At 34.5% G+C, this 16064-nt stretch overlaps 1 protein-coding gene across 10 annotated transcripts in view; it reads left to right on the plus strand.

Annotated features, from left to right (window-relative positions):
* The window catches only part of NRXN1 (neurexin 1), a 1050871-nt gene that overhangs the window by 130278 nt on the left and 904529 nt on the right, over positions 1-16064 (plus strand). For all 10 annotated transcript variants that reach the window (XM_063301563.1, XM_063301572.1, XM_063301615.1 and 7 more), the window contains exon 3: positions 3557-3586. In XM_063301563.1, the coding sequence (XP_063157633.1) occupies positions 3557-3586 (30 nt within the window). The remainder of the gene's footprint in view (positions 1-3556; positions 3587-16064) is intronic.

A 16064-nucleotide genomic window follows, 5' to 3' on the forward strand; every position in this document is an offset into this window, starting at 1 on the left:
TGGTATGAATGAGATCAATAAAAATTCCTTATGCGCTGCTATGTGTATAACTTCAGACATTCACACACAGCAGAGGTAACATCCAGGCAAAATGTTCAAGGCCCGATAGAACAGTTCATAAATAGTAAAGCTGATGCATGTCAGACTCCTCAAGGTTAATGCACCAAAATAATCCATATATGTGAGGCAATGAAGCCGATTTTAGCCTTTGCCCTAAAGATCTTTCTTTTGTTTTAATCTTAACTATATCTGACTTTCTCTGATTACATTTATTTGAACTATTTTTTTTTCTCTATATACTCATTAGAAATATCTTTCTCTCATCATTTTTGGTAGCATTTTCTTACATGCATTTTTTTTTCTCATCTGTCTTCTTCATTCATCAGGCATCTTTTTCTTTTCATACTTCTCATTAGTGTATCTCCACATACTTCTGTGGTACTTAGTGTAAGGCAGGAGCCCCAGGCTAGAGAAGATCACTATTTTAAACATACCTCAGCTGCCCAAGGCCACCAGGCGACCTACCAAGTATTGGTTAATTTGGAAAACTGAGAGGAAGAAGCCTAGAGTTTAAACCCTGAAGAATAGCTATATGAGTTTATGACTTCTTTGCTCTGCAGTTGGCAGTCAGTTGCTTGTTTGAGGCTTCATTCTTGTCAGCACTGCAGTCTCTAATCTAGACAAATCATGTCTGGGAGTCTTCCACCAAGTCTAGTTGAGAGGTGAATTAAGGGTTAAGTGTCTGGAGATCTGAGCCCAGGTGTGAAGTCAGACACTTTATAACATTATTCTCTTCATTCAGTTGCAAGCAGTTTCTGTATCACCTTTTCCTTTCATTCTCTTTCCATTTACTCTGTTGAGATTGGAAGACAGGTTGATATTTTTTTCATAAAGGGCTTGCACTTTTTCTTCCTGTAATTGTTCTACATTCACTCCAGTTTATTCTACTTTGTTCTCTTCCTTTCTTCCATGACCATTTTTTCCCAGTATCAGTCCTTTGCACTAGCAAATAATGATCTGTTTCACAATCAGATCCTCTCATCACTTTTGTGTCTTTCACTGATTCTCTCGGTCTTTTATCATAAACAAACAAATTAATCATGTTTTACAATGATTTCTTTACCATGTGTAAGCATGAATAAGACACTCATTTAAAATTTATTCTTGGGTCTCTGAATGGCACTCTATATTCTTTTTGTTTCTAGCCCGTTCATTCATATCATGTAACAGAATATTCTCCCTATTGCATTCATTCAAAATGTTTCAAAATTCTTCCCCAAATCATCCCAAGTTCTTTCATCATTCACTGAATCATAACATGAAACTTTCGTCAACTTATGGATTCCTACGTCCATGCACGTACACAAAAATTCTTACCTTCTGCCACATATTTTAGCAATTGCATTTATAATCAAGTCTACATTTTACTTCCATGTATGCATTCATCAAAATCATTCTACATGATCAAATCACCTTGATTCAAATAAATTACATCTGCGCCCTTTTCTTAGTTTCACAGATACAATTTTTTTCTTTTGTTTTTTTCTTCCTGTTTATGTTATTAATTCATGTTATTTATCATGGACTTTTATATTCCAAGTTACAATTGGCATGATTGTCAACGTATGGACTTTGGATATTTTACCCCACTGACCATTATGGCTTTGGTCAACCAAGGCTTTCAAATAACATTTCTTAGTAAAATAAAGAAAATGTAAGCAAAGTTAGCAGATTAGTTCTCATGCTATATGTAACAATCCCTGCTAAGAGTCTTATTACACACAGTTTCATATGTCAGTGTTTCATACATACTCCCCTTTCTTATTTCAGATCACCACATTTTAAAACAAAAAAAAATACAGTCGAGAAGTTGCACACATTTTTTTTTAAATTTAGTTCAATATTACTATGATCACTGACCAATATGCAGGTTCCTAAAGTAAACAGATAATGCAGACAATATAAAATTCAGATACAAGAAACTAATATAACTCTTAAAAAGCATGTGAATTGTTATGCTATCTAGCTGAATAAATCTGAAATATTTAGCAATGTGAATGTAGAATAAATTCCACTTACCACAGGAAACCTAGTTTATATACTTTCTAATGCTAGAAAGAGCTTTAAATCTGCATAGGAAAGGAAATAGAGGGTGTACTTATGGAATAAATCCCATAAGTAGAAGATACATTCTGTAGGTACATTTTGGATTTAACTGCAGGACTGCTGTTATAATTATGTGAGAGTAACTTCTACAGTATTTCCTATAGTGGGATTTACTTGGAATAGATCCCTTTAAAATAAAAAGTAACTGTTATTATTGAGGTGATTGTGCAGGTTCAGGATTGATGTTTTGTAACAGAACCCAGCTTGTGATGCAAATTTGCTATATTGTTTAACATCTTATTCCTTTCATTGACTGATAATATGAAGTGATATGTTTACTATGTGGACTCTGCTTCTGAAAACATTCCTACCTTAAGAGAACTTGTTACCTGTTTCTTGCATATATGCTCAATTTTCTATGTTAATTAGAAACCCTAGTAAAGTTTGCAAATCTTAGCTTCCAATGAAAACCAGCATATTCAAACCTTATTTGTGTGAAGAAATTTATAACAATGAAATGCATGAAACTATATTTTGACTCTTCTGTCCTCTTCCCAGAGGAAGAGAATATTATTTTATGGCTTTGTTTTTAAATGACTTCTACTGAGGTATTTTCTTCCATCTAAAGTTAATTTCTATTAGTGTTTGTAAAGTTGAACGTAAGATGCATATTTCTTTTAAGAGAATGGAAAACAGTCCCACACCCCTCATTTCTTTCTTTATGAAAATATATACACCCAACTGCTATTGTTTAGCTTTAATTTTTGATAGACAACTTGCTTTGTAAAGAATAATATAAACTGCAGATCTCTACAATTTGGAAAAAATTCACTGGATGATGATGATGATGATAATATTAAAAATGTACTTATTTTAACTTGAATGTTTCACACAAACAAGGAGATCTCCCTTGCATTTTCATTTCAATGTGATAAAGTAATTATTTTATTTAATTATTTGAAATGCTCATTTTCAATGAGAGGAAAAAGATCAGACCCAGCCCATTCTTTAGGTTGACACTACTCCAGGTTTGGAAAGGATAAATAAATAAATATTGAGAAACTGTTTTGTAGCTGCAGGATGAAGCATCCACCTAGCAAAATAATGTGATCAAAGTATTTATGAGATTTACGAACAAATATTCTAGGAATTTGTTGAACATGAAATCATTTTCTTACTATTTTTGTCTTTAAAACCCATTTTAATGCCTAAAAAAGACAGCATTCAATTCAGTATTATTGTATTCAAATTGCAGCGCAATTGTCCCATTCCCACCTCCAAAAGCATTCCAACTGGTGGTTGAAAAATGCTCCTTTAACGTTGCAGTATTATGCAAATATCTCACTGGAGACAGAGGCCTCTTACTAAAGAAATTAAAAAGTCACTGTGACAATACCACCTTCCCTTGAACCCTTGTTCATTGCTGACTGTGCTCTTGTTTCCCTTTAAGGTCTGGCGCACTTGATGATGGGCGACCAAGGTATGGGTTCTGCTCCTTTTCCACTCTGCTTCAATCATTTTATTTTATTTTATAAAATTCTTTGTTTCTTTTTTTCTGTAGCTGCTTCAAAGTCCATCATAACAAATGATGGCCAAATGCTTGTGAGCTGTCTCAGGCTGTAATAATCACACAATCTTAGTTACATCTTTCTTTTTCTTTTTTCTTTTTGTTGTGCTGTGTGTCTATAAGTAGATCTATCTTATGTTGCTGGGTTTTTTATTATTTGCTCCTGAACCCTTTTATTCTCCTCTTTTTTGACTATTTCCCTTATCCAACTAACAATGTAATAATTGTTTAAAAGGTTGCAATTTCTAAAAATCTGATCAAGAAATTGCTATGGGTTTATTTTATTTATTTATTTAATTAATTAATCAAATTTATCACTGCTCATCTCCCCCCAAAGGAGGGACTCTGGGCAGTTTACCACGTTTAAATATAATGATAATCATAAAACCCAAAATGCACTTTTCAGATAGATATGAAAGAAGGGACTTGACTTTATACCCCCCCCCCAAAAAAAAAATAAATCTGCTTTGCATTAATGCATGGTTTGGAAAATGCAGAAACCATTTGTTCCTGGCTTCTGGAATGTTAACAATATATTTTTACAGCATAATGGGATTAGTGATGTTTCTTCATCACCTTGTGCAAATTCCTCACCACTCAAGTTAGTGTTCATGTTACTTTTGTGTCATGCATTTGAAAAATGAAGCATGGGTTACTTCTGTATTTTCCTGCATGTAAATGAAAGTCGGAAAGCAGTAATTCTTAAAATATGACTCCAATTGCATCTCCATATGTCTTCAATCATTTGCCTCATGCTTTGTCTCTTTTCATGTTTTGGACTGTGATGACATTTACATTTACACACACAACTCTTACTGTTGTTTCTCTTTTTGTTTTCTCTTCCGTCTGGCAATACTTTCTTCATGGAACCATTTCATCAAATCCATAGGTAAAAGTAAAGGTATTACATGACTTTCTTCTTTCCTTCTACCTCCCCTCCCATTCTTTTAAAAACCATCTATATCCTGTATAGTGTGTTTGAGTGATGCAAGTATATGTATTTAGTGTTGATACACTGTGTTGGTGGGAGATAGGTATGTTTTTTTTACAAGAAAAGCTTATGTGGTAAGGGTCAGAAGAAAAAAAAAAAAGCCAGATTCTCCTGTCAATAGCATATTTCAAATTGTTTTTTAAATTTATCTATCTATGTATTTATTTATTTTAAAGAATATTTGTTGTGTCTTATATTTGAATAACATGGTCCCTGACACTATGATCTAATGTTGCAAGGCTCTGTTATCTTAACACTGTAAAAAGCATACAGGTGACACAGTCTGTTTGCCAATAGTTTTCAAGGAAAAAAATTATGCATGGGACAAAGGTAGGACAGAAATTGGCAGAAATGTAGGTGAGAGTTAACTGGCAATAGCTAAAAGCTTTAATGAATCTATGATATATGGTATTAGAAAGGCTATGGAGAACACCAACATTGTGTGGACAAAATCTAAGGAGGAAAGGGTGGAGACTGGGTGATAGAGGCTTTTCCAGGATTAAGAGAGCAGCTTGGAAGAACAATCGGAGGCAGGCCTTGGAGAAGTCGAATTCAACTCACCTTATGAGGTATGGATTTTCATTGCCCTCCAAAATGTAAACTAAATCTGCCAGAGGCAGTCTTAAGCATGAAGCCACCAGACAGTTGAGTTGAGAAACTTGGTCCATGGCCAACTGCAGTGACATGTAAGTCTGAGTACCGTATGACCAAAGCTTTTGTCTAGTATAGAAGCTTGGCTGCAGCTTTGTCTGTGAGATTTTTGTGCACAAGTTTTAAACCTTATGTATATTGCCCAAAGCATGAATGCAACAAGAGAGATAAGAGATCCAGAAGACTAAAAGAAAGTAGGTTACATAAGCTTTTGGGGGAAGAGGCCTTATTTGTCCCCTTGTTTAAATCTTCTGTGTGAGAACAAATTAAAACAGATAACTCTTGCCACATCCTTTGGTAAGTTTGAAACTAAATTAGTGTATCAATGTATAGTAATTAAAAACAACATGCAAACCAGCCAAAGCATTTTGGTCTCACTGATTTCAACTGGAAAACAAAACACATGCTTAATCTTCTTTTCTTGCTATTAGTGGGACTCAGAAGGGTTTCTGTTTGACAGAGTGTCAACATATTTAAGTATATATGTGTGTATGCTTGTGCGTTTCTGGAAATAAATTGTTTTGGCAATGTAATTGTATTGTTTGGTTAACATATGAACCATGGACTTTTCAGCCACTCCCCATTTCACATTCCATTTTACTAAATGTGTTATAAACCACCCAAACTGCTACAACAAATGGTATCACTTGCCTACCATTTGCTCCTGAAGCCAGTTGTTTTGGTATACATGGCAGATAATATCATGGATAACATTTATCATCACTAAAGTGTAATAATACAATAAAGAAGCATATTAAATAAAAAAATGAATTATTTGCTGTCCATTCACAACATCTAAATTGTCCCTTTGCCTAATAATAGGTCCAGCCATACATCCACAAATAAATCCATTTTAATTATTGAAAGTGCTGCATTCTGGGAGTAGATTTGCCCATGTTGCTCCTTCACCTTAATCTGTATTATAGAACTTTACAGTCCTGCTAAAATGTTAAAATCTTGCTATTGAGTGTATGAAGTACTATGCCTGAAATAAAGCTTTAAAAGCTACAATCAAATGAGTTGTTCAAATCAGAAGCAAGGGGGGAAAACAATTGCATCAATAATGTTTTTTATTCCCTTAGAAATAGCCTTCCCTATCAGGATATATTGTTTCATTTTGAATGCATAGTGATTTATGATTTTGGAACAAACAAGGAATGTGATACCAGAATTATATATTAATTATTATTGATGTAAATGGGAAGGATTTAATTTTTTTTACAAATTATTCTTTATAAAATATAAATGTGAATAAAGGAGAAGGGAACTGTGCCTTTAATATCATCATACTATCACACATAGGCCTGGCCTTGATTCATCCAGTTCTGAAAATAAACATTTTTAGGTAATTTGAAGAAGAAAAAAAAAAACTATATTATTTACCTGCTCAAAATATTTCATGTACTCAGGAGTTCTGTGTGGTAGGAAAGTCCCCATGACATCAATCCCCATTTATGGTCACATCATCCAAAAAGAGATGCACCTGTAGAAAAGAAAGTGTTCACAGACAGCACCCTCCTGTTTTCTGAGCAGCCGCACATAACACCCTTCTTGTCACATGCTTCCTTTCTGGCTCCCTCCTCTTTCCCTGATCTATTACTGTGTGATACTAAGCCAACCTGATGATTTTTTTTTTTCTCCCATAGGAAGTAGAATAAAGACTTTGGCAGCTTTGTGGTCTGGGAGGTTTCTGAGGTTCCATGCCATTAATACGAGTTGAACCATTCAATGTCTAAAGCTTCATATCCCTGAACATAATGCAGCAGAGTTAACAGGGTTTCATTATTAAGTAATGTATAAAGCAAACCAAGCCTCTGTAAAGATACCTGTAAAGATAATTCCTTCTAATAACTTCATGATTTTAAAAAGACATTAAATAGCAAAAGGATCATACATGCTATTCAATAATCTTGTAAATTATGACTTATTGACCTTCAAGCTGTGATCATTATATATATTATCACATGATAATAGAATCGCTATCCTTGAAAATGATACAGGTTTATTAAAATTTGATATAAAGTTTAAGGTACTGGCAAGATGGCAAATCTTGTCCCATCATGTTAGTACAAGAAAATAAATTGCTGGTTTTGATGTCTTCTGCACTTTACCTGAACCTTTGCCTCTGTGTGACACACAGGGGCTTAAACATCCCAGTCCAATAAGGAAAGCAGACAGGTAAGATCTGATTTGATCTACATGGATACTTATCCATCTCTGGGTAGGTTATAGGATAAATGAAAGATGGAAAGAGAGAGAGAGAGCACAATTGCCAAGTGGCAAGTACTTATGGTTCATGAGATACTATAAACATAAGAGTTTATAATTTCTTGGGGTGATTTGTGTGGTACCTTTTTCTTTTCACATAATGAGAATCTGCTAATGTCAGTTGGTTTCCCATTGTGCTAGAAATCCCTTTAAAATTGAAACGTTATAACATTTGCTACATAATGCTAGTTCCAGAGACAATTTATTAAAGAAAGGATGGAAATATTTTTTAAAAATATTTGGAATATAACAGACCCATGAAGAATTTTTTTTTCTGAGGATTCCAGTTATATATGCTAATGAAATTACTTTAGTTCTGAATTTTTCATTGCAACATCCATCTGTGGTCCTAATCCAGATGCGGTAAGCTATACTTTGAAAATGTGTAGCAATTAAGTTTATTATTTAGAAATAACTTGTCATTTGTCCCTTAGTGAAGTGTTCACATAAATATCACAGTTTTGTAGAACAATAAAAAGGAACTATAGTTTACATAATATTAGAAAAATTACTCATGTGTTATTGATAAATCTATAGAAATGAAATTCTCTGATGATGAATTTTTAAAATACATTTCAAAAGTAATTCAGAACTGCTGTTCAAGATGGAGCAGTTGAAAAAAAAATGGATGAGACAGTTGGGTAGGAGGGAGCTCCAAAGCACTAAAACATGTCTAAACCAGGTTTGTAAACCTGTTATTTCAAAGTGTGCATACAATCTGCTGTCATGATTTCTCAGAAGTAAGCACAATTGGCTTCAGAGGTAAGTTTGTTTCTATTGTAAAAATGAGGGAAAATATATTTGTCCTTTCCAAAGCATCAGCAATAAAGCAATAAATACCAGTTTACTAAGCTACTCTTTTCTCTCAAAGTCCCAAAGTTCTTATTTTATTGCAAGGATACAGAATAGATGTGTTTTGTATAAGAAGAATATGTTCTTTCTCCTATTGTTCTTCTTGCTTATATTTGCTTTTCTTAAACAAAACAAACCTAAGAACTTTTGGAAGTCAAGCAGCTTTGCTAACCCATGTGGCTTTGTTTCTCAGAATTACCAAAACCAAGGCCATAAACCATCTTAGCCTGTGTGTCATTGTGTCATATATTCTCTTAGAGTAAGGCTTGTTCCATTTATTCATTTTCCAAATATGAGAAATGCAGAAAAACAATGGTGGTATCTTGTATTGCACTTATTTTTGCTGGTGAAAAATAGTATGTAGACTTTCAAGTGTTCAGAATCTGATCAGCTGATCCAAGTAAACATTTCAACTTTGAAATTTTTGTGGAATCTGTCTTCCAGAATAAACATAACTATTCATATTATTTGATTTGATTCCAACTCTCCTCCATGGGACTTAGAGAAATGAACAAGATTCCACCATCCCTCTACCATCCAAACATCTTGTGCCTTCCAGATATACCTTACGGTTATGCTGACTGAGGGGTTATGAAACACATGGCATCCAAGTTGAAGAAAACTGAATTAGAGAGATGGCCAGCTCAAGTTTCTCTAGGTGCCATGGTGGCTGATTTGACCTTACAATCCTAATTCTGTCCTCTAATTATTAAACCACAGATTCTTACTAGTAGCATTATATTTTGAACTTTTAAGATGCAAGATTGCATCAATTATACAAAATATTTTTTGTTCTAAAAATGATACACAAGTTAGTGATTTTATATTACATGTTTAATATCTATTATATTTGGTTCTGAGTATAAATCTACTTGCTCTTTTTCAAGTAATGGCTGCTTGAAGGATTGTGCATTTCCCAAGAGAAATTTTCCATCCTTTTAAGATCAGCTGATGAATTCCTCTTAGAATACTTGTGAATTTCAGTTGGTGGTAGTGCAATAGAGGAGATTCTATAGGGTGAATCTTCCCTCTTCTATGTATTCCACCACCAACTGAATACATTTCAGTTTTTTAAACAAGCTTTTCATTTTACTCTTTCTTAATAAATATAATGGGTTTTTTTTAAATCTTTGGATCTTTGTTTCTTTCTCTGCTGTTTTCAGTTTAATGATACCTTATTATTGACATTTAATGTCTGCTTCTATATTTTGTAACCCAGTTTGAGTGAGTCCTTTAGCAGGAAGGGGAGACAGGAAAATGTTTTAAATAAACCAGTCAGCACTGATTCATGACTCATGAAATTTTACCATAGTATTAAAAAAAGAAAACCTTACATTCAAAAAATATTTCTTTTGAAACAGTACATGTTTTTCTTCATTTTTGCTTCTGGTCATGGACATTAATCAAATTAAAAATAAAAAGTGAATTTAGAAAACAGGGTCTCCTCACTCATTGTTGCTCTCTGTCCAAGCCAAACTAGGTATTATGAATGAATGCAGTTGTTGGGTAAAAGACTTCAAAATATACAAATAGCAACCAGGGTGACTTGGGGGAAGAGGAAGAACATCTGTTCTATCTTGTCACCTAATTGCCAGAAGATTTTTAAAAAGTTCTGTATTTCTTATGTGGCTGAAATTCTCTTAATTCCAATTAATAAGCACAGGCCACTATTTAATATATATATATATATATATATATATATACACACACACACACACACACACACACACTTTTTTTTATGCTTATCAACTAATGTAGTTGTTGTCCTTCCATTTCTCTTCCTGTATACAAAAGCTGTTGATAAAAAAAAAAGACGCATAGTTATCAAAATAAAAGATTGCATTGTGCCTGTATGAGTTAGAATGTCAGGGAGACTTATCTCAGAAGTGTCTAACTTGCACATAGAAAAACTAAGTATCTGCAGCCAATATAGTCAATATTCTATCAAACAATTCTCTTTCTCTTATATGTAGATATGAACTGTCTTCCTTACCACAGCTCTTCTTTCTGCACAGGAGTTTGTGGCAACCATCAGATCTATAGTTGGGGACATTAGAGAGAGAGCAAGGACTGATAAGGAGAAATATGCTTTTCCCTCCCTATAATTATTTTGTTTCCTGCAAAGCTATGAAGGAGATGACCTAATGCTCCCACTGCTCTTATCTTCAGTTTTGAAAGACATTCCTCTCACCTCTTTCTGGAGGAACAAAAAAGAGTCCTCTAGAAGGATGGCATAGCCATTATTTCTGTCTTCCTTGTTTCTTGCTCTTTTGAGCTCTCTGTAATACTGCTAGACTTTAGTTCTTGAATGTTGACCTCAGAAATTTCTTGCTTCCTATATTTCTACTGGCCAAAGTACATGGGTTTTTAAATTCAACCTTCCATTTAACATGCACATTTTTTTACAATGTAAACAGCAGCCACTGGGGAGGAGCTGATAATATTTGACCTTCCAAAAGAAAGAGAAAATGAGCTCCAACATTTCCTCCTTTGATTCAGTTTCAAATGGCTCTGCAAAAAAATGAGACTGGAGATGTCAGAACGTTAAGCCACACATTCCACTTAACAGAACCTCAACATGTTGCTTATTCTTAATAAATAGCATCCTCAAGAACTGTCATTTTGCACTAGATAAAGGCAAATACTTTTTTCTATGAATCCTTTCCTCCCATACTATGTTTATGCCCACCCAGTGCACCAAAACTATGTTGTGTATGTTACAAACTTTCTTTCTCATCTTTGTTTCCAGAGACTGCTTTGAAAAGCAGAAGAGGTTATAAGGTTTTGTTACAGGTGTATGGACTGGCCCAACAATTCAACTGTTCCTTAATTTCAGTAGCATGTAGTTAATTCTGAAAACTCCCCAAATTTCCTGTTTTAACATTCTGTTTGAGCTCCTTCTTGTAAACCAGTTTTTGTGTCATCTCTACCCTAAATCTCCCATCTGTACTATATATACTAATCCAGTTTATTATTAAAGTGCCAACCCTGTTAGGTCTAAGGAGTGAATTCTATAACTTTTCCTGTTAAGTGTGTATTTTTCAGTTGTTAAGTTAAATTGCATTGTTTTTATATAATGAAGATGATATGAATTCCCCATACATAGTTTAACTAAATTATATCTAAAAACATATTTACCCAAATTTTATACCTTAGTTAACATCATGCCTATGTACTTCAGTCTTTTTCACATAAAAGCACAAGAAGAACCTTGCTGAATCAGGCTAATGGCTCATTCAGAATTTTCTTCTACACTAGTTCTCAACCTTGACAACTTTAAGATGTGTGGACTTTGATCCCAGAATTGCCCAGCCAGCCAGCAAGGCTAGCTGGGGAATTCTGGGACCAAAGTCCACACATCTTAAAGTTGCCAAGGTTGAGAAGAACTGTTCTACACAGTGGCTGACCAGATGCATCCTGAAAGCTCACAAACATGGACAGGATAATCCTCTTCTGTTCTTCCTGAGCAGCTGGCATTTAAGATGAGCTACCTGGTTTATTTATTTTTTTTAATTGCATTTTTTCCTTGACCCACTTAGACTTCCTGCTTGCTTGGCTAATTTATTTTCCCTTTCTGCCTCCTTTTTTGGCTTCAGCTTTAACTCCATCTCCAGCTTGCTTTTCTTTCCTTCCTAGCCATCTGGAGTGCCTGCTTTGCTATAGCTTTAACCCAAGCATTGCCATTTTAAATCCAATAAAATAATTTTGGACAGCCTGACCGCAGCAGCTTCCAAAATTGTATGTCTGGATTCAACACAGAACTTGAATTTCTAGTGAAAAAAACCTCTCCTCCCCTCTTTCATCATCTCATATTATCCATATTTATAAAGCCTGAACAGAATTTCATATTATGCACATCCCTCAACCATCTCAGTCTTAATTAGCCCCAAATTACTTGCCAAACCCAAGAGGGCAAACAGACATTTCTTGTTTATAAACTGTGTTCAGCAGTAGTGCTATATTTATCAGCCTTTTGTAAGGTACTAAAAACCTGGCTCTTCCCCTGAGCTTGGGGCTGGGTACTAGGTGAGGCCTTTTGGGGTGGTGACTGTTTTTTTCTAGATTTTGCTCCATGCAAAAAATGTTGCTTTTAATTACAGTGTTTATTTTATTGACTGTTAGCTATCCTGAGGCATATGTCAATTAGGTGGCCATATACATCTATGTAATTAATAAATATACTGAAAATTATCAATATCTGTTTGAAGAATATAGGAGGTTGAAGACTTTTTGAAAAGGAAAAAAATCTACTGAACTGAAATCTAGTCCAGATTACAATGGATGATGAGTAAACGATATTTGGGGCATAATGGAACTTGCTTCACTTTCTGTTCCTTAAAATATATTTTTATTTTTTTTCCAAAAATAAAAGAGGTTTTATTTTAGGCAGCTGATGAAAAGTTATTATTAATACAAGCTTGGATTCAGTGCCAAATAAACTTGGTAGTAGGAAACTTAGGGACATTAATAAGTCCTCTTTTTATTTTATTTTATTTTTTTTTGCCAAATTTTGGAATTAAACAAAACAATGCATTGCAGGGAGAGGTAAGACACCATAAATTAATTGTAGTGTACATAATTCCATGTTTTCTCCAGCTTCTTATATAATCTCTTTGTGTAATTGAACATAAATTTGTAAATAAAGGTTGGTTTGGTATCCCCAATGTCACTTTTTCCCCAAACTACAGGCTGACATTTTTACTGACAGGACCAAAGAAATGTGTGATCAGAGTAAAGAAATTAAGAACATTTCAATAATCTTCATCAAGGATTAATTCTATCTAGAGTTATAATTAAGAATTTTGATTGCATTCTATTTAATTTTCTTCCAGCAGATAGAAATGGCACATAGCCATTTTTCTTCATTTGCAGGTCACCTTTCAGTTCTCCCACTTGTGTTTACTATATTAATAGTTGATACAAATTAAAGGACAGGTGATAAACTTTTAATATCTGGAAGATTTTGTTCTTTCCTTATTTTGTCACTTTTTCACATTTTATTCCTTTCCATCCTGTACCTAGTATCAGGAGTTCCTTTGGGAAAGGCTTTTACCTCTTTTTTCATTATCAGATAACCAGTCAAGCATACTATGAGAGAACGTTGCTGTTGTCTATACTCTGCCTATGAAAGTGAAAGGTGAAAGGTCCCCTGTGCAAGCACCAAGTCATGTCTGACCCTTTGGGGGGAGGCCGCTTTCACGACGTTTTCTTGGCAGGCTATAGCGGGGTGGTTTGCCATTGCCTTCCCCAGTCGTCATCTTCCCCAGCAAGCTGGGTACTCATTTTACCAATCTCGGAAGGATGGAGGGCTGAGTCAACCTGAGCCAGCTACCCAAGAGAGAATCCAGCTTCTGCTGAGATCAAACTCGGGTTGTGGGGAGAGTTTCAGTTGCAATTCTGTCACCTACCATTCTGAGCCACACAAGGCTCTTTTGTCAGCTTATACAACTTGGAAAAGACCAAGCTTTAGAAAGCTCCAGCAGTCTACAAACTTTCTAAAGTTACCAACTGATAACAAAGTTTATCTTTGGCCTTGGGCCTTCTCTTCTTATATATTAATATGCAGGATTAATTAAGGCAATCTTTCTATGCCATGGAACTAAGCATATCAAATGGTGCATGTCAAACTTCTGTTGAGCTAGCTAGCAATTCATATCTTCTCAATTGTAACAGGATCACATGAAACTATCAGTAAAACTCAGTTTTGTTGTTATTTTGATTGGCTGCCTAAAAGAAGTAAAATTCATATGACATCTATATTTTTTTTAAAAAAATCTGGACATTTCAGTAATAGAAGTTCCTAGTCTACATATGTAATGTGGTAGAGTCATAAGGACCTAGCACAGATTGTATTATTTCATGATTGAATATATCATATTAAAGGTTCATTCCATGTAAAACAAATTGCCCAGTTTTTGCTTTATGAAGTTAAGAAACATAGTTAGTTTTAGCCTAGTCTTGTTCCTTGTTGTACTGCAATTACTTTAAGAAATATATGATTCATACCCAAACATTATTTCCTTTCTCCTGCAGTCTGAAGCTGTACAGTTCATTCTCTTCTTTCCACTTCATTCTGCTATGACTGTGTGTGAGAAAGTGTCAGAGAAAATGGGGAACAGATTTAGAGTATATCTGAGGTACACATAGACACATATATTGTATGTCTGAGAGCCTCTATCGTTTGTTACATTTTAAATGTTTTTTTTCCCTTAAGCTAGCTTCAATTTCTTATTTCTGTGAAATAGCTTCCATTGAATCTGAAAAAAAAACATGGGTTTAAAGAAGTGGTTTCAGACCCTAACAATCTAATAATAAGGATCCCAGTCAAGTTACTTCCCTGTTATTCTTAGTTCTGTTTTTTGGCTTCACCTAGCTTCCCTACTCTCCATCCATCAGCCATAACGGATGCCAGGTATCACTGAAAAATGTCATATCTTGCATAAAATGTTGATTCTCCAGAAATTCATGCTCACATTCTATAATAGCAGAAGCTTCACAGTCTGATCACAGCTGAGTAAGTTGCTATGAAATAGGCAAGAAAATAGTCCTATTACTCAGAAGATCTTCCAGTGCTTAAATCCCAGGCTTTTAGCTATGCTTTTCCTAACCTTGAGAAACAGGGACATTTTTCCATGCTTACATAATGGTACTGTCTGGCCTAAGAATCCCTAATTCCCACCTTGCCAGCTTCAGTCCTTATAAAAAGAAAGGAACATCAAAACCATTTAATGATCTCTGGAAGAAGAGATATAATGATTCCTAAGTTCTACTTTCACCTCTCCCAAAGCACAGTTAGCTATTTTAAACCACAGTTGCTTTGCACAGTAAGAAAGACCAGCTGTACCTTCCAGGAGTGAAGAAAATAGGACACATGTGTTGCAAGTATTGTTACATTCAGCATTTGCTGTTGTAAAAAAGTGATGCCCATGATAGCCATAACTGAAAATTCATGCAAAAATAGGAATAGATGAAGAAAATGACTCTTTGCAAACAAATGTGGAGCTGGCTCCATTTCAAACCTTTACAAGGTTATCAGTAATAATATATCTTTTTGCAGTGGCCGTGTATTATCCTTATGAGAGTATTTCTTTACTCCTTTAAGACTGTTCTCTACAAGAGACAGCATACAAACAAACTGAGGATGTTATTTGTGTATAGATTTAATAGGCATAGCATTTGGGCATATTAAATTTGTACAAATTTAATTGACTTTCCTAAGTATTTAAGCCATAAACAGAGTTCTGTCAATTTCTTCAAGCACATATAAGTATTAAGGAATACAGTGTATGAAAATACAAGTCTCAGAATGTAGTTTGCTTGCTTGCTTGCTTATGTGCCATCAAGTCATTTTCGATTCCTAGTGACCACATACATAGATTTTCTTGATGACCGTCAGTCAGCTTCATTAGTGGTATACTACAAAGGTAAAATATCCAAACATAGTCATCTGTGTACATTTCATATACTTTCCTATTCCTTTCATCTTTTTTCCCCATAGCAAACAAATGCAAATAAAATCTGTTAAATAAATCTAGTGATGCTAGAAGCCATTCATCTGAAAGCACCTTAATATGAGCTTTCACATCACATCCTTCTTCATTATAGTACTGCAAAAGATAACAGCAACAT

The sequence above is a fragment of the Candoia aspera genome, chromosome 1 (genome assembly GCF_035149785.1).
Source record: "Candoia aspera isolate rCanAsp1 chromosome 1, rCanAsp1.hap2, whole genome shotgun sequence".
Taxonomy (NCBI): Eukaryota; Metazoa; Chordata; class Lepidosauria; order Squamata; family Boidae; genus Candoia; species Candoia aspera.